This window comes from Rhinoderma darwinii, chromosome 1, assembly GCF_050947455.1.
Source record: "Rhinoderma darwinii isolate aRhiDar2 chromosome 1, aRhiDar2.hap1, whole genome shotgun sequence".
Lineage (NCBI taxonomy): Eukaryota > Metazoa > Chordata > Amphibia > Anura > Rhinodermatidae > Rhinoderma > Rhinoderma darwinii.
Window position 1 is genome coordinate 638,352,942 of NC_134687.1, and position 27,169 is coordinate 638,380,110.

At 44.0% G+C, this 27,169-nt stretch overlaps 1 protein-coding gene across 1 annotated transcript in view; it reads left to right on the forward strand.

The window, feature by feature from the left end:
* Nucleotides 1-3,366: 3,366 nt before the first annotated feature.
* LOC142659612 (uncharacterized) overlaps nucleotides 3,367-27,169 on the forward strand; it is a 32,801-nt gene continuing 8,998 nt past the window's right edge. Inside the window, exons 1-7 of the mRNA XM_075835952.1 lie at nucleotides 3,367-3,891; nucleotides 7,658-7,812; nucleotides 8,299-8,466; nucleotides 8,551-8,674; nucleotides 9,745-9,851; nucleotides 10,320-10,493; nucleotides 10,578-10,701. Coding sequence (XP_075692067.1) covers nucleotides 7,735-7,812; nucleotides 8,299-8,466; nucleotides 8,551-8,674; nucleotides 9,745-9,851; nucleotides 10,320-10,493; nucleotides 10,578-10,701 — 775 coding nt within the window. The 5' untranslated portion in view covers nucleotides 3,367-3,891; nucleotides 7,658-7,734. The remainder of the gene's footprint in view (nucleotides 3,892-7,657; nucleotides 7,813-8,298; nucleotides 8,467-8,550; nucleotides 8,675-9,744; nucleotides 9,852-10,319; nucleotides 10,494-10,577; nucleotides 10,702-27,169) is intronic.

Sequence of the window (27,169 nt, forward strand, 5' to 3'; positions counted from 1 at the left end):
CTTGGAGAGTGAAGAATTATTATAATGCGTTGAAATATTCTCATTGGCTGAATCAGAGTCATTATCATATTGTAGATGATTGGCTGAAACCAAAACCTACACATTTCCTGTCATTATACTTATATACTTGTTTGGATCAATAAACCGCAGAGAAGGATTTTGAGCATACAAGCATGGTCTCTTGTGTCGTCTTTCCTCATATATATATATAAAATCACCTATGATTTGGAAACTGGATAAATCACTGGAGGGCGGGTGTCGGTTACAAATTTCCGTCTAATATATTTTGACCGTCTAATATATTGCGTTAACAATCTGCTTGTAAGGCAGATAATTATACCACACAAAATAGTGACCAGTTAACATTTCCCATGTGTTTACTTTATGTTGGGATCATTTTTTGAACGTCCTTTTATTTTTCTAGAACTTTACACGGCTTATAAGTTTAGCAGCAATATCTCACATTTTCAAGAATATTTCAAAAGGCTATAATTTAGGGACTAGCTCAGTTCTATATATTAGAAACCCCCATAAATAATCCGATTTTAAAAATGTAACCCCTTAAAGTATTCAGAACAGCATTTAGAAAGTATCTTAACCCTTTAGGCGTTTCACAGGATTTAGAGCAAAGTGGAGGTAAAATTTACAAATGTCATTTCTTTTTGCAGAAATTACATTTTAATAATTTTTTTTCCTGTAAAACAGAAGGTTTCACCGGAAAAACACAACTCATTATTTATTGCCCAGATTGTGCAGTTTTTAGAAATATCCCACATGTGGCTCTAGTGCGGTAATGGACTGAAAGAGAATGTCCAGACTGTTACTATGGGATATCAGAGGACATTACAGGGAGAAGTATAAGAGAGAACTACAACTCCCAGCATGTCCAGGCTGTTATTATGGGATATCAGAGAACATTACAGGGAGGAAGTATAAGAGGAGAGAACTACAACTCCCAGCATGTCCAGCCTGTTATTATGGGATATCAGAGAACATTACAGGGAGGAAGTATAAGAGGAGAGAACTACAACTCCCAGCATGTCCAGCCTGTTATTATGGGATATCAGAGAACATTACAGGGAGGAAGTATAAGAGGAGAGAACTACAACTCCCAGCATGTCCAGCCTGTTACTATGGGATATCAGAGAACATTACAGGGAGGAAGTATAAGAGGAGAGAACTATAACTCCCAGCATGTCCAGACTGTTATTATGGGATATCAGAGGACATTACAGGGGGAGTTATAAGTGAGAACTACAACTCCCAGCATGTCCAGACTCTTATTATGGGATATCAGAGGACATTACAGGGAGGAGGTATAAGAGGACAGGACTACAACTCCCAGCATGTCCAGACTGTTATTATGGGATATCAGAGGACATTACAGGGGGAGGTATAAGAGGAGAGAACTACAACTCCCAGCATATCCAGGCTGTTATTATGTGATATCAGAGGACATTACAGGGAGAGGTATAAGAGAGAACTACAACTCCCAACATGTCCAGGCTGTTATTATGTGATATCAGAGGACATTACAGGGAGGAGGTATAAGAGGAGAGAACTACAACTCCCAGCATGTCCAGGCTGTTATTATGGGATATCAGAGGACATTACAGGGAGGAGTATAAGAGGAGAGAACTACAACTCCCAGCATGTCCAGCCTGTTATTATGGGATATCAGAGGACATTACAGGGAGGAAGTATAAGAGGAGAGAACTACAACTCCCAGCATGTCCAGACTGTTATTATGGGATATCAGAGGACATTACAAGGAGGAGGTATAAAAGGAGAGAACTACAACTCCCAGCATGTCCAGACTGTTACTATGGGATATCAGAGAACATTACAGGGAGGAAGTATAAGAGGAGAGAACAACAACTCCCAGCATGTCCAGGCTGTTATTATGGGATATCAGAGAACATTACAGGGAGGAAGTATAAGAGGAGAGAACTACAACTCCCAGCATGTCCAGGCTGTTATTATGGGATATCAGAGGACATTACAGGGAGGAAGTATAAGAGGAGAGAACTACAATTCCCAGCATGTCCAGGCTGTTATTATGGGATATCAGAGGACATTACAGGGAGGAGGTATAAGAGGAGAGAACTACAACTCCCAACATGTCCAGGCTGTTATTATGTGATATCAGAGGACATTACAGGGAGGAGGTATAAGAGAGGACTACAACTCCCAGCATGTCTAGACTATTACTATGGGATATCAGAGGACATTACAAGGAGGAGGAATAAGAAGGGAGAACTACAACTCCCAGCATGTCCAGGCTGTTATTATGTGATATCAGAGGACATTGCAGGGAGGAGGTATAAGAGGAGAGGACTACAACTCCCAGCATGTCCAGGCTGTTATTATGGGATATCAGAGGACATTACAAGGAGGAGGTATAAGAGGAGAGAACTACAACTCCCAGCATGTCCAGACTGTTATTATGGGATATCAGAGGACATTACAGAGAGCAGGTATAAGAGGAGAGAACTACAACTCCCAGCATGTCCAGACTGTTATTATGGGATATCAGAGGACATTACAGGGAGAAGTACAAGGCCTCATGCACACGACCGTAACCATGTGCACGGCCGTAATTTTCGGGTCGGTCGGGGGCGGAGTGTTACCCGCGAGCCGTCCGCAAGTCGCGGGCCGTGCACATGGCCGCGGCCATTATTTGCTATGAGCCTGGAACGCAGAACACGGCCGTAATAAGACATGTCTGTTCTTTCTGCGTTTCGGGCTCCTGGGTCATGGAAACCACGGTCGTGTGCATGGCCCCATAGGAATGAATGGGGCCGCAATTCTCCCGTGGAGTTTCGGGGGAATTGCGGCCGCAAAAGCACGTTCGTGTGCACGGGGCCTAAGAGAACTACAAATCCGAGCATGTGCAGGCTGTTATTATGGGATATCAGAGCATTACAGTAAGGAGCTATGAGAGAACTACAACTCCCAGCATGTCCAGGCTGTTATTATGTGATATCATTACAACGAGGGGGTATGAGGGGAGGACTACAACTCCCAGCATTCCCCTGGCTCCAGCTCTCACACATTTGCTGACAACCTATAGAAGAAAACACTGACTCCACCGCTTCTCCACAGAACAGGAGCCCCGCCCCTCTTGTCACGTGATCATCGTCACAGGTCCTACATCCACCACTTCTTCTCTACTGATAAGCTCCGCCCTCCTGCCCTGTCACACTGTTGGGACATCATCACAGGTCCTTTATCCACAAACTATTATATTTTCTACTGCTTATCTCCGACTACTCCTCCGCCGGTCACATGATCCTCACAACCCCTCTTGTCACGTGATCATCGTCACAGGTCCTTCAGCCACTACTTTGACTCTTAACTGATAAGCCCCGCCCCGGTCAAGTGACGTCATCACAGGGCCTTCAGCTATTGCCATCTAAGAGTTAGAGAGTGGCGCTGATCGGTAGTTCTTTCTGTCACATGACCTTCAGCCACAAGCTGTTATATTCTGCACCGCTGAGCTCCGATCACTTTTTAACCAGTCGCATGATCCTCATTAACCCCTCATGTCACGTGATCGTCATCACTGGTCCTTACATCGCTCAATCTTTGCATTTTAAGCCCCGCCCATTGATGCAGCGGTCACGTGATGTTGATATCACAGGTCCTTCATCCACTACTTCTCTCCACTGATAAGCTGCGCCCCTCCTACCCCGGTCACATGGCGGTGACGTCATCAGAGGTCCTTCCGCCATTTCTGTGTAAAGGTAGAGCGCAGCGCTGGTCGGGTGTTCTCTCTGTTATCAGTCACCCCTGTATGAGTGTGTGTACAGAGAGCTGTCAATCATTGAGCGACCCCGCCCACTGGACTCCTAGCCGGGATTTAACCCCTCCAGTGCCGGCCTCTTTGGGGTAAGTTGTTATTTCCGGTCTTTGTAGTGGTCGGGTGTTTTGTGGGACGAGTCGTATTTTGTAATGACATAATATTCGCTACTTACAACTTATTCACTGACTTTTATACATTTCTTGTTAATGTCGTTCACCGTGCGGTTTAAGGGAATGTTCACACGTAGCGAATACGACCCACAACACGCAAGGAAATCACCCCGAATATTCACCCCAAATGGTGGACGTATAATCCTCCCGAATGTCTACTACAGAAATACAACAAGGCCGATCCTCACCTCTCCGAGCGTTACCATAGCAACACGTCCCTGCTCTTCCGGCTGTGTCCAGGTGACCCCTATAATGACATGTGACCTCTCCAGCCTGTGATTGGCTGCAGGGGTCACATGACGCCTTCTTTTTTCTATATGTGTAACCTGCAGCGTTGCTGTGAACACGTGGTGGAGCCGCAGAGGATTCTGGGAACAATGGCGTTTGTCGCGGAACTTGACTTTCCCATTGAACTTAATGGGGAAATTCTGCAACAAATGCGCCGCGAATCCGCGGTATAAATCCGATATCCTGCGTGTTTATAATCCGCACCGCAGGTTAACCCCTTAACCACCAGGCCAGTTTCTGTCTTCATTTTTTCCTCTCCGTCTTCTCAGATCTATAACTTTGTGTTTCTCTGTCAGTCCCGCGGTGCGAGGATTAGATTCTGCGGGACGAGTTGTAGATTTTCAGGGCGTCCTATAAAGCATCACATAATTTACGCAGCAAAACGCAGGAAACGTCAAGAAGTTTGCAGGAAAAAAATGCGCTGTTTTGTGATGCGTTTTTGGGTGCGGTTTTTACATTTTGGTGTAAATAGCTGTGTTTTCGTGCTGTGGGTTTAGCCGTGTATTTCTATAGAACTACGATGATAGAATTTATCGGAATCCTGAGATAAATTGACCTGCTGTGGTTTCGAAAATACGCACCGCGGGTCAATTTACATCCCGAAAAATACAGCAGCGTGGACATGAGATTACAATCCATATATACACTCCAAAAACATTTGTACTACGGGCTGGGCACGGTTCACAGCAGAAGCGTCCGTCCCCCCCCCCATAATTAACTATATAGGCAGCGCCATATTGTATACCAATCACAAAAAGAGAGAAATGAGCTTACAGCCAGATAATCTGTAAAAAGTAGGATTTTATTTGACATATACAACAAACAAAGTATAAAATTGAACAAAAGGACAAGACCCCGGTATAAACATAGGAGCGATTACTACTAATTGCAAGGTATTGGGTATCTATATACAAGCTATAAGTCATATGTAAGTCCACAAAAAAGTAGGCTCCCCTGTTATATAGAGAATGAACCACATACATTGAGCAAATAGTAGAGTAGGAAAGCAGAGGAAGCCCCTTTAGCGAAACGCGCGTTGGGGCACATGTGCTGCAGTGAGCACTGACTATTGTTTAGAACAAAAGACAAAAGCTTACCCATAACTGCAAAAGGCAATGGTAGTCAGTGCTCACTGCAGCACATGTGCCCCAACGCGCGTTTTGCTAAAGGGGCTTCCTCTGCTTTCCTACTCTACTATTTGCTCAATGTATGTGGTTCATTCTCTATATAACAGGGGAGCCTACTTTTTTGTGGACTTACATATGACTTATAGCTTGTATATAGATACCCAATACCTTGCTATTAGTAGTAATCGCTCCTATGTTTATACCGGGGTCTTGTCCTTTTGTTCAATTTTATACTTTGTTTGTTGTATATGTCAAATAAAATCCTACTTTTTACAGATTATCTGGCTGTAAGCTCATTTCTCTCTTTTTGTGGTTGGTATGGACATGGGATTACCTGGAATCTCATAGACTTTGCTGGTACTGTATTACGCTGTGGTTTTTCCGCAAGCGCATACACGCGGCAAAACCGGATTTGGCATTCGACCTTTGATGTTATAGAGTCTCTGTCACCACGTTATATCTTGTACATGATGTGATCGGCGCTGTAATGTAGATAACAGCAGTGGTTTTTAGTTAGAAAAACGATCATGTTTGACGGAGTTATGACCTATATTAGATTTATGCTAATGAGTTTCTCAATGGACAACTGCACGTGTTTTACTATATGACCAAGTGGGCGTTGTACAGAGAAGTGTATGACGCTGACCAATCAGTGACCAATCAGCGTCATACACTTCTCTCCATTCATTTACACTGCAGATAGCGATATAGATATATCGCTATGTGCAGCCACATAAACACACTATAACATTACTCAAGTGTCCTGACAGTGAATATACATTACCTCCAGCCAGGACGGGATGTGTATTCAGAATCCTGACACTTCTGTATCATCTGTGTGATATTTACAGCAAGGCAAGCGTTATCTCGTGAGATTACCCTGTAAACTGTCATTTAAAACGAGATAACGCTTGCCTTGCTGTAAATATCACACAGACGTTAGCGAAGTGTCAGGATTCTGAATACACATCACGTCCTGGCTGGAGGTAATGTATATTCACTGTCAGGACACTGCAGTAATGTTATAGTGTGTTTATGAGGCTGCATATAGCGATATAGATATATCGCTATGTGCTGTATAAATGTATGGAGAGAAGTGTATGACACTGATTGGTTACTGATTGATTGGTCAGCGTCATACACTTCTCTCCACAACGCCCACTTGGTCAGATAGTAAAACACGCCCAGTTGTCCATTGAGAAACTCATTAGCATAAAGCTAAAATAGGTCATAACTCCGTCAAAAATGATCGTTTTTCTAAACAAAAAACACTGCTGTAATCCACATTACAGCGCCGATCACATCATGTACAATATAGGCCACTTATAATGTGGTGACAGAGCCTCTTTATTACTAGGACCACTGTTCTCTACATTACAGCACCGATCACATCATGTACAATATAGGCCACTTATAATGTGGTGACAGAGCCTCTTTATTACTAGGACCACTGTTATCTACATTACAGCGCCGATCACATCATGTACAAGATAGGCCACTTATAATGTGGTGACAGAGACTCTTTATTACTAGGACCACTGTTATCCACATTACAGCACCGATCACATCATGTACAATATAGGGAACTTATAATGTGGTGACAGAGCCTTTATAAATAAGAAAAAATCTGTGATGCCTCCATTTTTTGTTTCGTTCTTTGTGGTAAAAAACTTCATAATAACTTTATTCTGCAGGTCAATACGATTACAGCGATACCAAATTTCTGTCAATTTCATGATGTATGAAATTTAGAAAAAAAATAAAAAAATCGTTACAAATATTTGTTTTGTGTAGCCAAATTCTCCCCAGTATCCGCCATGTGTCAGGTTGTCAGGAGTCGGGTCTTCATTGTCTGGGGGGCGAATGTCTTGATTTTACTCTTCTCACCTGAGAGATGTGCCATAAATGTCTGATATGTGGGGGTCCCACTTCTATATGGAGAACGGGGTCCCCCGACCCGCCTGGTGAGGTGATGACTACATCCAGGTGGAGAATGAATGGAGAGGTGACCACACATGTGCACGACTCTCTCCATTCACTTGTATAGGAGGTCCAGAAACAGCCGAGCACGACCAGAGGTGGAGCCGCATCTATCAGACATTTCTTGCATATCCTGGGTAGAAATGTCCGTGTTGGGAATACCCCTTTATTCCATGTGGCGACGGCTCTGAGAAGATGTTTCTCTCAATGATGAATAAGTGAGGTTCTGTATGTCACAAATGATGTTGTCCCCTGTATGATTTCCATCTTCTCCTTTCTTCATAAAGACGTCTGCAGTACTAGTTCCTCCAGTTTTCTCATCTTCTCCTGCACAACGTTCCTTCTCCTGAATGACCCACCAAGGATGGACAAGGACAGGAATGAGATGAGCAGAAGAATATTAGACTTCACCTTGGAGATCATCTACCTGTTGAGCGGAGAGGTAAACTTTTCTACATTATAGAACAAATCACACGTAGGGAAGGGACAATACATAATAGGAAGTAATAGGAAGAATCCAGTGTCCTGTATAACAGCGTCCAGACCTTCCAAGTGACGTCAAGAAGCTGAAGATCAGCCACCAATATGGTCAGTTATGTGTAATGCCACCAATTCAGCAATAGTAATGTTGTAGAGCAATGAGAATGACAAGGAACCAGGAGGATCAGGATGACCACTATATAGAAACATAGAAGATGACGGCAGGAGGAGAGCACATGGTCCATCTAGCCCCCCCCCCCCCCCCAAATATTATTTCCTTTTTAGTTTTGGCCTCGTTCTATTTTCTCAATGTCTTTTTGTAGGTGAGGTCTCCAGTATTACAGATGTGGGGTCACTAGAGCTCTATACAGCGCGGTCACAATCTCCCTCTTTCTACTGAGGGGGGAATACTGTGTTCAGTTCTGTAAGTGTCTCTCTCCATACGCAGGAGTACACAATAGTGCAGAAGATATCAGGTGACTGTACGACTCCCATCATCCATGAGTCAGGAGGATGGAGCAGTAGTCCCATCACAGAGCCTCCCCCTCACTCCCGGATACATGAGAAGAAGATCTTAGAACTGATCTACAAGATGACGGAGCTGCTGACTGGAGAGGTGACACTGCTGGGAATGCTGGGAAATTCTACAGTAACAGCACTGGAGGTGTCTGGGTAATGACTGTATCATTGTGTGTGTCAGGTTCCTATAAGGTGTCAGGATGTCACTGTCTATTTCTCCATGGAGGAGTGGGAGTATCTAGAAGGACACAAGGAACTGTACGAGGAGGTCATGATGGAAAACTACCAGCCGCGCACATCACAGGGTATGAAGATAGATAAATATATAATATACAGTATTTTTGTTCAAGCCTAAATACCGTCACCGATCACACGTTCCTCGCTTTGCTGCAGTGCTGCACTAGGGTATGTTCACACGCAGCAGATTTGTTGTAGAAATTTCCAGATCTCTGAATGTGGTTGTTTGTGTTCTTGGATTTGAGATGAGTGGGACAGTCGCTTCTGTGTGTGAACATAGTCTTATATAATCAGTGACTGATCTGCGCTGCTCTTATAATCTCTATAACATGAGGAGTGTAAAGTTCTACCATGTGGGAATAGCAGACATGACAATCGTGTGGAAAGATGTTCTGCAGGTTCAGTGTGAGATCTACTAATACTGGAGTCTTCTCTTCTGCACATGGATAAGACATTCTGATAGTAGACACTTCAATTTTAGGTTAAAAGAGAAATAATAACCACTGGCCATATGTCCTATAATTCTATATTGATGGCAGACAGGGAGGTCCCCGGCTCTTTACCCCACTCTTTTAGTCAGACCAGAGGGCTGCTTCACCCCCTAATAATCACATTAAAGGGGTTTTCCCATCTTGGACATTTATAGCATATCCACAGGATTAACCATAAATGTCCGATAGATGCGGGTTCCACCTCTTAAACCCGCACCTATCTCTAGAACGGAGCCCCTTGAACCGGGTTCTACCTTACTCGGCTTTCGCTTTCTCCCGGCCACTTCCTGATAAGGTGTTTGGGAGTAACAGAAACAGCTGAGCTATGCTGTTTCCGTATCTCCCGCAGAAGTAAATGTGAGTTATGGAAACAGCGTAGGTAAGCGAGCTCGGCTGTTACTGTAAATCCCGACCACCTATTCAGGAAGTAGCCGGGGAACCAAGCAAGGTCCAAGATGGCAAAACCCCTTTATTCCATGTGGTGACGGCTCTGAGAAGATGTTTCTCTCAATGATCAATAAGTGAGGTTCTGTATGTCACACATGATGTTGTCCCCTGTATGATTTCCATCTTCTCCTTTCTTCATAAAGACGTCTGCAGTACTAGATCCTCCAGTTCCTCCAGTTTTCTCATCTTCTCCTCCACAGCGTTCCTTCTCCTGAATGACCCACCAAGGATGGACAAGGACAGGAATGGGATGAGCAGAAGAATATTAAACTTCACCTTGGAGATCATCTACCTGTTGAGCGGAGAGGTAAACTTTTCTACATTATAGAACAAGTCACACATAGGGAAGGGACAATACATAATAGGAAGAATCCAGTGTCCTGTATAACAGCGTCCAGACCTTCCAAGTGACGTCAAGAAGCTGCAGATCAGCCACCAATATGGTCAGTTATGTGTCATGTCACCAATGCAGCAATAGTATTGTTGTAGAGCAATGAGAATCACAAGGAACCAGGAGGATCAGGATGACATCTATATATCGAAACATAGAAGATGACGGCAGGAGGAGAGCACATGGTCCATCTAGTCATCCTAATATTATTTCCTTTTTAGTTTTGGCCTCGTTCTATTTTCTCAATGTCCTTTTGTAGGTGAGGTCTCCAGTATTACAAATGTGGGGTCACTAGAGGTCTATACAGCGGGGTCACAATCTCCCTCTTTCTACTGAGGGGGGAATACTGTGTTCAGTTCTCCAAGTGTCTCTCTCCATACACAGGAGTACACAATAGTGAAGAAGACATCGGGTGACTGTACGACTCCCATCATCCATGAGTCAGGAGGATGGAGCAGTAGTCCGAGTCCCATCACAGAGCCTCCCCCTCACTCCCGGATACATGAGAAGAAGATCTTAGAACTGATCTACAAGATGACGGAGCTGCTGACTGGAGAGGTGACACTGCTGGGCATGCTGGGAAATTCTACAGTAACAGCACTGGCGGTGTCTGGGTAATGACTGTATCATTGTGTGTGTCAGGTTCCTATAAGGTGTCAGGATGTCACTGTCTATTTCTCCATGGAGGAGTGGGAGTATCTAGAAGGACACAAGGATCTGTACGAGGAGGTCATGATGGAGAACTACCGGCCGCGCACATCACAGGGTGAGACGATATAGATATATTTTTGTTCCATCCTTAATACCGTTATGTGCAGTATATACACACACACGTTATTCCTGATCTCCGATCACACGTTCCTCGCTTTGCTGCAGTGCTGCACTAGGGTATGTTCACACGCAGCAGATTTGTTGTAGAAATTTCCAGATATCTGAATGTAGTTGTTTGAGTTCTTGGATTTGAGATGAGTGGGACAGTCGCTTCTGTGTGTGAACATTCTCTTATATAATCAGTGACTGATCTGCGCTACTCTTATAATCTCTATAACATGAGGAGTTTAAAGTTCTACCATGTGGGAACAGCGGGCATGACAATCGTGTGGAAAGATGTTCTGCAGGTTCAGTGTGAGATCTACTAATACTGGAGTCTTCTCTTCTGCACATGGAGAAGACATTCTGATAGTAGACACTTAAATTTTAGGTTAAAAGAGAAATAATAACCACTGGCCATATGTCCTATAATTCTATATTGATGGCAGACAGGGAGGTCCCCGGCTCTTTACCCCACTTTTAGTAAGACCAGAGGGATGCTTCACCCCCTAATAATCACATTAAAGGGGTTTTCCCATCTTGGACATTTATAGCATATCCACAGGATTAACCATAAATGTCCGATAGATGCGGGTTCCACCTCATGGACGGACCCGCACCTATCTCTAGAACGGAGCCCCCTGAACCGGGTTCTACCTTACTCGGCTTTCGCTTTCTCCCGGCCGCTTCCTGATAAGGTGGTCGGGAGTAACAGAAACAGCCGAGCTCTGCTGTTTCCGTATCTCCCGCAGAAGTAAATGTGAGTTATGGAAACAGCGTAGGTAAGCGAGCTCTGCTGTTACTGTAAATCCCGACCACCTATTCAGGAAGTAGCCGGGGAATTAAGCAAGGTCCAAGATGGGAAAACCCCTTTAAAATTAGGCTATCCTGTTGCTTTTTTTAATTGTAGATATTTAATTTATGTCTGAAATAAAAAATGTTTGCATAATTCAAAGAAAGAGGCTCTGTCACCACATTATAAGTGGCCTATATTGTACATGATGTGATCGGCGCTGTAATGTAGATTACAGCAGTGTTTTTTATTTAGAAAATTGATCAGTTATGACTTATTTCATATTTATGCTAATGACTTTCTTAATGCCCAACTGGGCGTTTTTTAGCTTTTGACCAAGTGGGCGTTGTAAAGAGAAGTGTATGACGCTGACCAATCAGCGTCATACACTTCTCTCCATTCATGTAATTCGCACATAGTGATCATGATGGGCAGCCACATACACACACATTAACGTTACTGAAAGAGGCTCTGTCACCACATTATATCTTGCACATGATGTGATCGGCGCTGTAATGTAGATTACAGCAGTGTTTTTTATTTAGAAAAACGATCATTTTTGACGGAGTTATGACCTATATTCGCTTTATGCTAATGAGTTTCTCAATGGACAACTGGGAGTGTTTTACTATATGACCAAGTGGGCGTTGTGGAGAGGAGTGTATGACGCTGACCAATCAGTGACCAATCAGCGTCATACACTTCTCTCCATTCATTTACACTGCAGATAGAGATATAGCTATATGTTTTCTTTTGCGCTTTCTCTGGCCTCCTGACCAGAGAACAATCAGGTGCACATCCATCTGCTTGGTGGCATCTCCAACAGCACTCCTTCTGCTGAACAACCGCCACATGCTGTCGGGGTTGGTTGCTCCTAGCAACCACATCTGGGTGATTCAGCACACTTGGCTTTTTAACAGCTGCCCAACATTGCTTGGGAACACCTTTTCCATCCACACAATAGTCCGCTTGCAAACATTCCCACCATGAGTCCGGGTGGTTGCCCTTAGCAACGGTCCTCACAGCTTGTATCACAGGTACATACGCTCCGTGCTCTTCTCTGCGAACTGTCTGTAACCCCTCCGGAGTACCCGGCATCAATGCAGCTGGCGTTGAAAAGCATCCACTTGGCTTGGAAGACTGCGTATACATGGACAGCACTTGTGCCCTTTAAAGCCTCTCGATTTGCTTCCAACTGGGCCAGGAACCTTTGGTTATACTCCCTCTGCTTGGCATTTGCTTCCTGCAGCTCCGCATTTGTTTGCACTATCTTTTTTTGAGGAGTTCCTCCATAAGACCCATTGCAACGGAAAAACAGTCTCTTTAATTGGGCTTCTGGCCCTTTCAATTTCACTGCACACTTCTTGTGCCATTTTATTGCCCGCATTCTCCACCATATGTGACATCTTGGGGACCACTTAGCTCACAGGAACCCCATCCCCAGGGTGAGATGGTTGGCACACATATAAAGTTCACTCCAACTCATTGAATAAAAGTTTAAACCAGCCACAGCTAGCTTTGTCTTCACCACAGCAAGCAGTGTTACAACAAAAAAAATACTAAATAAATCCTAGGCCTTCCAGCCTCTAACTAACACATTCAGTGTCCCTCACTACGAGACACTGAGCCTTGTGCTCAGCACCTCACAACATAGGCAGCTTTACCTTACACGTTGGTGACTCTCACAGGCTAGCATGCCTGTCTTCCCCAGACTGAGAGCCCTGTGTGAACAGCACACACCTCAATTAAAGAGCCACCTCAGGTGATGGCTACCTAGGCTCATCAGATAGCCCAAGACATGGACTGTCTGTATGGAGTGGAAGCCTGCCCTTCTCGTTCACACTCCAGCAAACCAGGCCCTATTCCGGGCTTTACACCCAAGCAACAGCAGACAAAACACTCTCTGCTGTACATGTTCCCTGGTTGCTTAAAACCTGACAGTTTCTGCACTGCTACAATAGATACATGCCAGTACATTAAAGTTTAAAAATACAAAAGTAAAACAAAATATAGTAATGTTAAATTAAAAAAAAATACACACGGTTTTTACAATAAACATTAAAATAAGTCTCAAGACACAAAATATGCAGATATTCGGTATCGTCGTGACCGTAATAAATTTATAGCGTCATTTATGATTTTCAGGCTATTATAAAACAAAAAATTGCTTTAGTTTCACTTATTAATGTGAGGCACAAGGTATTATGAATTTTGAACCTCCATGTGCCTCACATTAATAGTAGTTAACCCCATCATGTACCTGACACATTATCGCAACGTTGTCCATTATGACTGAGGAACATGATGAGGTTAATTACTATTAATGTGAGGCACATGGAGGTTCAAACTTCATCATCACACCACGTGCCTCACATCAGAAAATGGAAAAACTTATTTTTATTTTTATTGTTGGCAAAGTATTGTTTTGTATCGAGTATCGCAATACTACACGAAGTATTGGCATCGAAGTCCAAATTCAGGTATCGTGACAACCCTAGGTATAGAGTAGCAGGAGGATTGAACTCAGGAACAAGAGGAATCCAACAGCAGGACGGCGGAAAACAAGGAGACATGGACAGGGGAGGTAAAGTGAAGGGGGGACAGAATACATAAAAGGGATAAAGAAGAGAGAATCGGGTACATCAATGTACTGTAATTATCTAGTTTTTACTGTGATTTTAAGTAGAAATTAGCTTTTTTTTTTTTTTGCTTTTTAAAGACCGGGCACATCTCGGGATAAACCGTGTTGTACTTTTCCTCCTTCCGAGCACAGCTCAGGATAAACAGTGAGAGCGTTTAAGAGCGGCTTCCATTGTATTATATTGTTGGGGTTTATGTGAATGGGAGTTGTGTAATATTACATACATATTAAATATGTTGCCGTCCGGAGTTTTGTCCACCAATATGATGTGACGTGAGTTTTCAGCAGCTGGACCCATGGCGCGCAGCTACTCTCTTCACCAGCTTCCTTTTCCTCTTCACCCTCCACAACGCACCTTATCCATGAGATTATCCTCCTTCCACAGGTGGGGCCAGAAGCAGAATTTTAAAAGGTCCTTCTTCCATAATTTCCTCTGTGTCTTCTTGTCCCTTTTGGGTGGGGAGAGGAATTCTGCTAACGGTAGCAGGCGCTATCATGGCGGGCTTACCTTGAGCAAGTAAGCTTGCTATTCTTGGGATGCTAGATGCTGGACCTGTCGATGTTCTTTCCTTCTTTTCATCCTCTGTGTCCCCCAATTGGAAGAGGGATGCAGACCCCGGAGACATGATTGTGGTGTCTGGACACCAAGTGCAGGTGACGTCACAAAGGGGTCCTTTGCGCTAAATTGCAGATGGGACCCTTGTTATTACATGTGGCCCTTAGCTGCTATGACTGAAATCTGGTGCCAGCTTCAAGGCGGGAGCTGCCCTCTGATCTGAGGTCTGGAGTTGAGATATTTAAATCCACTCTTTTCAATAATGGTTCCTTGAGAAAATGTCTGAGCCAGGAGCGGTGGGGGAGGTATCTGCGGGCCCCTAATTTACCTATTAGAAATACAGCTAATTAGGGATGCACGATGCATCGAAACTTCGATACTGTGCATCCCCAAACAGTTCGATACCGTTATTTCATGTATTTCGATACTAAGCTGTGCGGCCGCACAGCTAAGTAAAGTAATACATGAATGTATGAGAGCGGGTCTGTGTAATACAGCATTGTCCTGAGTCCTGACAAGTGCACGCAGTCGGGATGATGCGATGCGGCCAGCGCTGCACTAATGAGCGGCGGCACTGAAAAGCGAACATTGAGGGCACTATTCAAAACTCCCCCATGTTCTGTCCTCCGTGCCTGAACCGCCGCTAATTAGTGCAGCTCCGGCCGCATCACCTCATGCTGACCGCGCGCACTCTTGTCAGGAGCAGGGCAATGGCTGTATTACACAGCCGCAGCCCCACTCTATAATGGCTGAGATCAGAGAAATCTCTCATCTCCACCGCTATTCCCCTGAATGCTGTGATCAAAGCTGACCGCAGCATTCAAGGACAAAATGAGAAGGGGGGGATGCCCCTTGGATCGCATCACAGGAATCCCTGTGACGCGATTTGAGGGACATACCATATATGGCCAGACAGCCCAGGGTCCATTGAAGGACAGGACCCCAGGGCTGTCTTACCATTTTTCCTGTTGTTAGGGCATACTTAGGTATGTCCTAACAACTGCCTGTGTACTATCCGTACAGAGGCTAATGTACTGGCATATAGATATATGCCAGTACATTAAAGAATGTAAAAACAAAGTAGTGTTAAATAAATAAAAAATACACATACGCCTTTTTTACAATAAACATTAAAATAAGTCTCAATACATAAAATATACACATATTCGGTATTGGCGAGGCCGTAATAACCTGCACAACAATTTTTTACCGTCATTTATGATGTGTACGCTGTAAAAAAATTAAAATAAAAGCTGGTTTCTTTCACTTATTGTGAGGCACGACGTGGGATGACTTTAACCTCCATGTGCCTCACATTAGTAGTGTTGTGGAAGTCAATGGCTCAAAATATATTATTCTGAAATTTAGACGAGTGTTCCAACAGACACACCAGGCACTTTATCCAGCATCCAAATTAGGATATTTCATACCGATATATATCGAGAGAGGAGAAATAACACACAGACACTGCTGGTATGCTCAAAATATTCCTCTGGGGCTTTATTACCAAACTCAATTATAATAATATCATTCAAATGGGGTGTAGACTTGAGGTTAACCAATCAGAGGCAATGTGACAATCACTCTTATTCAGCCAATAGCAGACCATAAGAATATTTCAAATACATAATTCTAATTCTTCATTAAAATGCTGACATCAGGTAACACCTGGAGACAAGAATATAATGGGCAGTTAACTGATCTATCCCATGGGGGAGTTTGTTCTCATGGGGGAGTTTGTTGCCATAATGAGAAATAGTTGCACTTTATGTCTGGGCGTTCAGCCAACCCGCTACAATGGGTTATAAAGGCCACACGTTTAACACATGAAGATAAGATGTTTCTTTGAATTATATAGAGGAAAGTTCATTACAAAATGGAGAATACTTATTTTAGTAATTCGGCATCCTGCTTGATAATTCATAATGCATACAGAGAATATAAGCAAATAAATCATCCTTCACAAACCCCCCTTCTCATATTAAATTACAGAAATTATATATTATGATTGTAAACCTCAAACAATATATCAATAGGGCCACAACTAATAATATAATGCCATCACCAAAGTCCGGTTTGGGTATAGGGTCCCACCAGTACGTTGACAAGTCCTGTACATCATCATCATCCTCTTCTATCTTCTGCTCTTCACTGACTGTCACCCTCAGGGTAACCGACACAATTTATGGTGTCAGACTGTATGGTGGTGTCCAGTGGGGGATTGATTACTACCCTCCTCCGGGTCACTTACTTATTAAAACACTTGGATACTGGAAACAGGTTCACTTAGGTTTTTTGGTCTTTGCTTTACTTTGATCTTTGCTGATGTCATCAGGACTTGGCTTGGTCCTTCTCATCTGTCAGACACACCGTCTCTTTTAGTATACATCACCGGGCTATACTGTGAGCCTGGGGTGTTCCCACGTAGACGGATTAGTGGAGTTTTATTGTGACTACCACAAACCCTCCGCATCTGTCCTCTTCCTCCGGCAAGTTGCTTGTCTGGGCGGCTGCTTAGAATTGTGACACTGCCGTCAGATCATGACAAGCGCGTTGTATTGGCTCAAGCTGCGCCTGCCGCATCTCAGTGATGAAGTTCATCATGTTAAAGTCTTTTAGTTCATGTTTACTGACACTTGCTGAGGACCCCCAACCCTTGTCAATTGTTAAAATAAATACTAATCTGGTGATAACATTGACATAATATAAAAATTGTTCTAAGTACATACAATAACAATGTCAGGCCCTTAAACTAAATCAAACACACACACACCTTTATATAAGAAAAACTTCTCTGTCCTAATGGACAGGGCACCAAGAAGATGTGTAGTTACTGGGTACATTTTATTTGCACTTGGCGTTACTCTTTTTAGCAGGATTTGTACCTTGATCTGAGCTGATTGCCTGGAACAGCTCCAACTCACAAAAATATACACAGATTCCACATGTTTATCTGACAAATGTCGCAAACCAATTTTTCTTACCCTGATTTGTATTGCCTGGGAAGGCCTCTCAAGGTCTGTTCTCTTCGTGGGAGGTGGGTATGATAAAGTTGGCACCGGTCTGCCAGGACTGTTCTGTAGGCAAATTGAACAGCTCTAACGGAATTTAGCAGCAACAGCTGTAAAGCCTGGGACATACCAATTAGATCTTATCACATCATAACACCTAAATATGCAACGTAACTTTTATCTTTTTGCAGACAAATTCAGCCTGCTGTAAAATTTTTCTCACTTGGTGTAGTTACGGACCACAGCGCATGCGCAAAGTTAAGAAACATTCCTTTACACAGAGGATAGGAACTGATTTTAACCCTATACACAAGACACTAACACTAGTTTCAAACTTCACACATGTTAAATTACACACATGTCACACACATCATACAGATGTCACATTACACTTCCCCCCCCCCCCCCCCCGTTCTGACCCACAGTCACTGCAATGTACCCGGCTGCTCCGTTTTCTTCACTCTTCCTATCAAAATTTACAGCTGTATTCAAATTGTTCTTTCTCACATCCAACTTAATGTAACCACCTGTAATCACTTACGTTGTAATTTTAACTTATGCCTTGTTACTCCTGGCCGTCCACCGTCCCTTTCTCAACTTTCCACAAACAACTCTATTTATCACATGAAAACAACCATCTTACGGCTGCCAGCCTCTTCAACAAGTTTTTTTTACAGTGTGTTATTCTGCCTTTAAATTCTTTACAATTAAAGCCCCAGCTCCTTTTGCTCATTCTGCTATAATGATGGCCGGGACCTGTGCCCTAGGGTGATCTCCGGTAAATCCCCCACCTCCAGGCAAACTGGCCACGTTTGCCGACCAGATATCTCAGACCAGTCTATCTCCTAGACTGTCTTACCAATACGATATCAAAAGTCGTTCATCCAGACATTCTAGCAGTAGGGTCCCCTTTCCTCTGTTCCCTCACTGTATTGAACATCAAGAACAGACAAAATGCTGCCAATCAACAATTGCAAGAGCAAATTCTTCAACACAATCGACATTCATGAACCTCCATTGAATAAAACAGGAGTTGGTCACATTAATTTCAAACATCTACAAACCCCTCACTGCCGGGGTATAGCTTTTGGTTCATACAGAAGGACCCTTACACACAGTATTACAAGCTGGCAGTGTGTGCTAAAAGTGTATCAAGGATTATTCAATACAACATTCAAAGTTTTCCCTGTTGCACTGGATTCTTCATTATCAGGACTTAACCATTGAAGCCCTTGTGGTACTACAGGATATTACTTACAAATATCCAACTTTTCTGTCACCTACAAACAGTCAGTACCTCTGAACTATAATTCCAGAGAAAACGGGTAACAGAATAACTATTAATCCTCAACGATTTTACACAACAACTAAATAACAAATAACACACTACAACGGAGCAGCACAAGTTTCTTTTTTTAATCTTTTTTTTCCCTCACTGTCCAAACCACAATCCTTTCATTTCAAAAGCTTCACATGTGAGTTACAACTTCTCTCCACCATGCGCTACGTCATTTAACACTTCTAACAAATTTTCTGGTTAACAATGTAATTGCTGGCAAAAATTCTCTCATTTCTTTCATATCAACAGTTTAAGATCACGTACGCACCTGCAATCTTTCATAACACAAAAAGTTTCAACATACCTTTTTGGATCCATCTTTCATAACACTGCTGGATAAAGTGCCACGTCCAGAAGATGTGACGTAATCTAAATTCCGAGGCTTACGCAATACATGTGTGAATGGTGTAAGAATAAGCTCCTTACCTATCATGGTTTTTTGTAATTCACAGATGCAAAGCCACACCTCTCTAGCGACAGCTATCAGACGAGCAATCTCCCGGGTTTTTTCGGCACCATTAATGTTGTGGAAGTCAATGGCTCAAAATATATTAGACTGAAATTTAGACAAGTGTTCAAACAGACACTCACGCCAGGAACTATATCCAGCATCCTAATCAGGATATTTGATACCGATATATATATAGAGAGCGGAGAAATAACACACATTATTACCAAACTCAATTATAATAATATCATTCAAATGGGGTGTAGACTTGAGGTTAACCAATCAGAGGCAATGTGACAATCACTCTTATTCAGCCAATAGCAGACCATAAGAATATTTCAAATACATAATTCTAATTCTTCATTAAAATGCTGACATCAGGTAACACCTGGAGACAAGAATATAATGCGCAGTTGTTAACTGATCTATCCCATGGGGGAGTTTGTTCTCATGGGGGAGTTTGTTGCCATAATGAGAAATAGTTGCACTTTATGTCTGGGCGTTCAGCCAACCCGCTACAATGGGTTATGAAGGCCACACGTTTAACACATGAAGATAAGATGTTTCTTTGAATTATATAGAGGAAAGTTCATTACAAAATGGAGAATACTTATTTTAGTAATTCGGCATCCTGCTTGATAATTCAGAATGTAATTTCATACAGAGAATATAAGCAAATAAACCATCCTTTACAATAGTAGTTAACCCCATCATGTACATTACTCATCAACCCAATGTTGACCATTATGACTGAGAAACATGATGGGGTTAATTATTAATGTGGGGCACATTCAAAATTCATCGCACCACGTGCCTCACCTCATAAAATGGAAGAACATTTTTTTATTATTACTCTTGGCAAAGTATCGTTTTGGTATCAAAATCGCAATACTACACAAAGTATCGGTATTGAAGTTCAAATTCTGGTATCGTGACATCCCTACATCTAATACAGCATGAAGAGCCTTTTGGCTCAAATGTTGGATAGGGGATATAGGGTCCAAAATGAAGTTGTGTGGAATTCCGTTTCATGGAGAACTTTTATTTGGCCCTGACCTAGAAAAAAATCCACGAGAGAGACTCCAATTCTAAAAATCCCTTTTTGCAGGGCAGTATCTGTTTTGTGATTATAAACAAATGAATGGCTCTAAGGGGGAAAAAAATAGGGGCTTCTTCAACCCTAATCAATCAGAATCCCTTAATAAACAACAATGATGCCAGATGCAATGTGGGAGGGTTGGTAGATTTCTGGACAACCATTTCCTCTAATACATGGTTAGTAATGACCCTGAAATGAGAAGACAAGATACCCTTAATAAAAATAAAAAAAACACAATGACTTCAATTTGCACCCTTTTAAAGCTCGCCCTTATTAATGCTAGAACTAGAAAAAGGCATTTTTAAATCTTCATACTGGAGTAATTATTCTCATCGGAGTGGATCACAGAGGTCAGGTTTTATTCAACAATATTTGTGGTTCTAAAACCAAATCGAACTTTGTCTTATAATAAATGATTTTTTTTTTAACATAATCATCCAGTACGCAAGATTTAATATGGAAACCACGAAGTCCAGAGTAAACCTTTTGCAAAAAAGGAATGTTTATGGCATCATCGGATCTTTCGGAAGCATACTACCATGTACCAATCTGTAGTCATCGTCAAAAACTTCTGAGGTTTGGCGGTTTTCGTGGAGACAAAAATACATCGCGCTTAGTTTCAGGTCTTTCCATTTGGCTAACGACCGCGCCCAAACTGTTTGCAAAATTAATGATGGAGCCTTACCGAGGAAGTTAGGAATTCTGATTACACCATACCTGGACGATCTGCTGATGGTGGCCAGGACAGAAGAAATGTTGAAAGATCACATCTCCCAGACATTCATCTTTTATCCCGGCTAAGGAATTGGAAAAATTCTAATAGACTCTGGCTTCGAATGTACTTTCTTCGCTTAGAGAATGTTACAAAGATCCAGGAAAAAGGGACTATTTAAAGATACAAAAACTCCTGTTTGTCACCAGGGATGACACTACTAGGATCAGAGAGAGCCTATATCCCTCACGATTCGATGGCCCCAATCCTGTTTTCGTCCAGAGATCAATTATACTTTAGTACAACAAAAGGTTATATTCCCTGGAAAAAATGACATTTATCCCAGATCATGTAGGGCCTTCCCTAAGTTGGTGGGAGTCTGTAGACCACCTACAAAAGGGGTATTTTTTTTGGGCTAAACGGCAACTTAACAATAGATGCAAGTCTCGGGGGCTGAGGCATGCATTGCTCTCCTCTCTCTTTCCAAAGGCATTGGGATCATGTGCAAGCAAGAATGTCTAGCAAATTCAGGGAGTTAAATGCAGTCTGGGAAGCATTAAAAGTGCTTTCTGTAAAATTACACTACAAAATTTTGCAGATGTGCTCAGACATCATGACGGTGCTTTCATATCAAGGCGGTGCAAGAAGAAAATTGTTGCAATACCTGTCAAACAAAATCTATTCCTGGGCAGAAGAGAATGTGATTTTGGTGCCTCCAGTACAGTTGCAGGGAACAAACAATGTGGTGGCAGACTTTCTAGGCAGGAAAAAACCTAAACCCAGGGTAGTGGAACCTAAAAAGATAAACTTCCTATGCTTAACCATAAAATGGGGATTTCCCCAGATAGGCTTATTTGCTTCCCAACAGAATGCGAAAGTAAAGAAATACTTCTCTCTAAATCCAGGCGACATAAATTCAGGAGTGGATGCAATTCCCAAAAATAGGAGTTTCCACTGGGTTCCGCCCTACCTCTGCTGCCCATGATCCTCAGGGTTCTGAAGAAGATTCAGGAAGAAACGTCTATGGTGATTACGATTGCACCAGTATGACCAAATAAATAATGGTTTCTTCTCCTAAACAACCCTGCATTAGAAGAACCATGAATTAACCCTTGGTCCAAGGACCTTCTGTCTCAGGGACAAGTTTTTCATCCCCATGTGGGCAGGTTACATATGGCAGCCTCGATCGTGAACCTACAAAACGAAGGCTAAACTTCCTATGTATATTACAAAAAAATAAACTCCATTTTTGTATATATATAAAAAAAAAGCACAGTTAACAATGTGTGAGAGAAACAAGTAGGGTCAAGATGGAAAATGTCCGAAGACACAAAAAAGAAGCATAAGACTCAATTTATTCCAGGCCCATTAATGATGTGTATAGAACATGTATACACATTCTGTTGATATGCAAATGAGTGTACAATGACTAGATACGGAGACATACAATGCAGCACAAGGTATCAATGAAGGTAAAGTCAAATGCCACAAAGCTAACCATCCAATTCAGGCTGGAGGCATGCAAGGGGCATATAGTAAGGACTATGGTGAAAGTACTGCAACATAGCCTAAAAAAGGAATGTGCACAGAGAAAGTGATGTAACAAATATACTGTAATGTCCGTGGCTGCGGACCGTCCGCTCCAACCTCCCCCTGACAGCCGCAGCCACGAGTCGGCAAGCACTGGCCCCAGCCTCCTCAGGAGACGCCAACGATCGCGTCCACTAACCTCAGCCGGTTCCCGTAGGGTGCGCGCGCATGCTCGTGCCCGCTCTTGCTCATCGGACATTCTGATGAACTTTGACCCGTGAGTACCCTGGACTATGCCTGAGCGTTGTTGATGTTTCCTATAGTTTGTCTATGTGATGGCCTCCTAGTGTGTTTCCTGTACCTGTTCCTAGCATTCCATACCATCCTGGTCAAGCACTGTGCTGTGCCAAAGACGTGTCGTGCTGTATCCACGTCTGACCTGCTTCACCTCTCCTGACGTCTACCTGCTGCCTAGTCCTAGCCGAGCCTGCCCTGCTACTCTTTGAGCTGCCATAGGTACCTATATGAACTATAGACTCCCACCTGTGCCCTGTTGGCCAGCTGCCTTACCGCCAAGGTGGTATGGCCCAGTCGGTCTACAGACCCTTTGTGACGGTACGCTCAGGCCATGGACCCCGCCGGTTGATTCAAGATTATGACGACATCTCAAGAGATGCGAGCGGATATGCTAGACCTCCGGTTTTGACAAAACCAACTCCAGACGTTGAACATTCTTGCACGTCGGCAGGAGGCACAAGCTGCTGTTCCTCCTACTACACCTTATGGCAATGTTTTATCCTCAGACTACACCTCTTGGCAGTATTGACCCACGTGTTTCTTTGCCACTTCCTGACCGCTATGATGGAGAAGCAAATACCTGTTGTGGATTTCTTAATCAATGACAGATCCACTTCAGCCTGTATGCTAGGACATTTTCGTCTGATGGCGCCAGGATCGCTTTTATCATCTCTCTCCTCACTGGCAAGGCTCTTGCATGGGCGAACCCTATCTGGGAGAGACCAGGACCAGAGACCGGTGACTTTCCCAGCCTTCCTCTGGACTTTTCGCATGGTGTTTGAGGAGCCTGGACGGGTCTCATCTGCAGTGGCCTCTTTGATTAACGTGCGCCAAGGACACCCCTCCGTGAGTGAGTACACCATCCACTTCCGCACCCTTGTGGGAGGGCTGTTATGGAACAATGAGGCTCTGGTGGCTGCATTCTGGCATGGACTATCTTCTCGAATTAAGTACGAACTTGCCGCTCGGGATCTGACCTCATTTTTCTGTCTGCCCGGATTGATATACAGATCCAAGAACGCCTCTGAGAGGTTCGACGGGAGGGAGCCCTTCCTAGTCTGGCCCCTACTTTGCAGCAACCCCTGCTGTCCTCAGATGTCGATCCTCCTAAGGAGTCTGTAATAATGGACCAGTATAAGTTTATCTACCCAGGACAGACAACGCAGACGCACATCTGGTCTTTATTGCGGCCTCGAGGGCCATCTTGTGCGCCTGTGTCCTCAAAGACCCCAAAACCTAGGGTTGCTAGGAGTGACAACCTTGGGTAAAGAAGGACTTACGTCTAAATTGTCCATACCTGTGACCATAGTGTCCGGCGAGAAAACGCATCAGGTCTCTGCGTATCTGGACTTTGGATCCGCTGCTAATTTCATCCGCAGAGATTTGGTGGACCTTCTGCAATTGCCCACCACCCCTCTGGAGAGCCCGTTGACCGTTGCCTCATTGAATGGACTACCTCTGCCAGACCCTGTTATAGCTGTGACCAAGCCGCTGAGGCTCCGAACTTCTCTTTCTATGTCCTGTCCAAAGCTGTTAACCCTGTGTTGCTGGGCCTTCCTTGACTCCGACTGAATGCCCCAGTCCTGGACTGGAATTCTGGAGAGGTTCTCCAGTGTGGCCATGAGTGTCAAGGTCGTTGCCTGGTGAAGATTCGTCGGCTCAGCCTTCGCTGCCTCAGTAATTGGCAGGATTGCCGGGTCATTATGCTGCATTTTCGGTCATCTTATGCAAGAGGGAGGCGGAGACATTACCCCCACATCGGGCGTATGACTGCCCTATTGAACTGATTCCTGGTGCATCCCTTCCCTGTGGTAGGGTATATCCTCTCCTTGCCAGAAACTCTGTACATGTCCGCCTATGTAAAAAGAGCTTGGAGAGGGGCTTCATACGAAAGTCTTCCTCCCCGGCAGGAGCCGGGTTCTTCTTTTGTCAATAAGAAAGATGGCTCTCTTCGTCCTTGCATCGACTACCGTGGTCTCAACCAGATCACGGTGAAGAATAAATATCCGTTGCCACTGATCTCTGAATTGTTTGATCGTATACGTTGTGGCAATTTTTTTTCTAAACTAGACCTGCGTGGGGCTTACAGCCTAGTCCGGATTCGCCAGGGTGATGAATGGAAGACTGCATTTAACAGTCGTGATGGACACTATGAGTATCTAGTAACGCCCTTCGGCTTGTGTAATGCTCCCGCGGTCTTCCAGGAGTTTGTGAATGACATTTTCCGTGACCTCCTCTATGTTTGTGTAGTAGTCTACCTTGATGACATCTTGTTTTTGTTTCTCCAGATCCTATGACGCATCAGAGACATGTCCGTCAAGTTCTGCTTCGGTTAAGGGAGAATCGTCTGTACGCCAAGTTGGAGAAGTGCGTATTTGACAAAGATGCTCTACCCCTCCTGGGCTACATCGTCTCAAATCGATGTCTCGAGATGGATCCTGAAAAGGTAAAGTCTGTCCTGGAACGGCTACGCCCTCAAGGCTTGAGGGCCATACAGCGCTTTTTGGGATTCGCTAATTTTTACAGGCAGTTTATTCGAAACTTCTCCTTACTGACTTCTCCCATCTCTAACCTCACTAAGAAGGGTATGAACGCCAAGGTGTGGACTCCCGAGGCAGAGTCCGCATTCAATGGCCTGAAGAATGCCTTCACATCAGCCTCTATCCTCCATCATCCGGATGTCTCTCTGCAGTTCTCGTTGGAGGTGGACGCGTCCTCTGTCTGTGCTGGTGCACTCCTGTTCCAGAGAGGTCCCAAGGGCAAGTCAAGGGTATGTGGATACTTTTCCAAGCTCTTCTCTTCCGCAGAACGCAACTACTCGATTGGGGATCGGGAGTTACTGGCCATCAAATTGGCTCTGGAAGAGTGGAGACATCTACTAGAGGGCACAGCTCATCCGATTTCTGATTTTTACAGACCACAAGAATCTTACCTACCTCCAGACGGCCCAACGGCTGAACCCTCGTCAGGCCAGGTGGTCACTGTTTTTTACAAGGTTCCAGTTTTAGCTCCATTATCGCCTGACCGATAAGAATGTGAGGACTGATTCCTTGTCCAGGTCTTTTGAGACGAAGATACCATAGAGAGTCCACAGAACATTATTGATCCGTCTTGCATTGTCTCTGTCAATCCCCTGCAAGTTGGGGACATTCCTCCAGGGAGGACTTTTGTGTTCCTGGCTGATCGTGGAAGAATCCTCTGCTGGGGTCACTCCTCTAGACTGGCAGGTCACGCATGGGTATGTAAGACCCGGGATTTGATTGCTTTTAATTTTTGGTGGCCCACGCTGCCCAAGGATATTGTGGACTTAGTTTCTTCCTGTTTTGTATGTCCAGCCAACAAGGCCGCCCACTCCAGACCTGCTGGTCTGCTCCAGCCATTGCCTGTGCCCAATGTTTCCTGGCAGCATATAGTTATGGACTTTATCACGGACCTGCCTCTCTCTGCTGGATGCAGTGCTGTCTGGGTGGTGGTGGACCGATTTTCGAAGATGGCCCAATTAGTTCCTCTGACCGGTCTTCCTTCTGCTCCTCAGTTTGCCAAGCTATTCATCCAACACATCTTCCGCCTGCACGGCTTGCCGCAGGATATTGTGTTTGATTGGGGGGTTCAGTTTACCTCAAAGTTCTGGAGAGCCCTCTGCGTACTCCTCGGCGTGAAGTTGGGCTTTTCCTCAGCCTACCATCCTCAGTCTAATAGTCAGGTCGAGAGGATCAATCAGATTTTGGACAACTACCGATGCCACTTCATCTCCAAGCAGCATGATGACTGGGCGCAGCTGCTTCTGTGTGCTGAGTTCTCCTACAATAATCACACCAGTGAGTCTACTAGGAATACACCGTTCTGCATTGTCTATGGCCAGCACCCACGAATTCCTCTCCCGGTGCCTGATACTTCCGAGGTACCAGCGGCTGACTCCACGTTTAGACACTTTCTGCAGATCTGGCAGCAGACTCGATCCTCCATCCTAATGGCAGTGGACCGCGTGATTCGGAAAT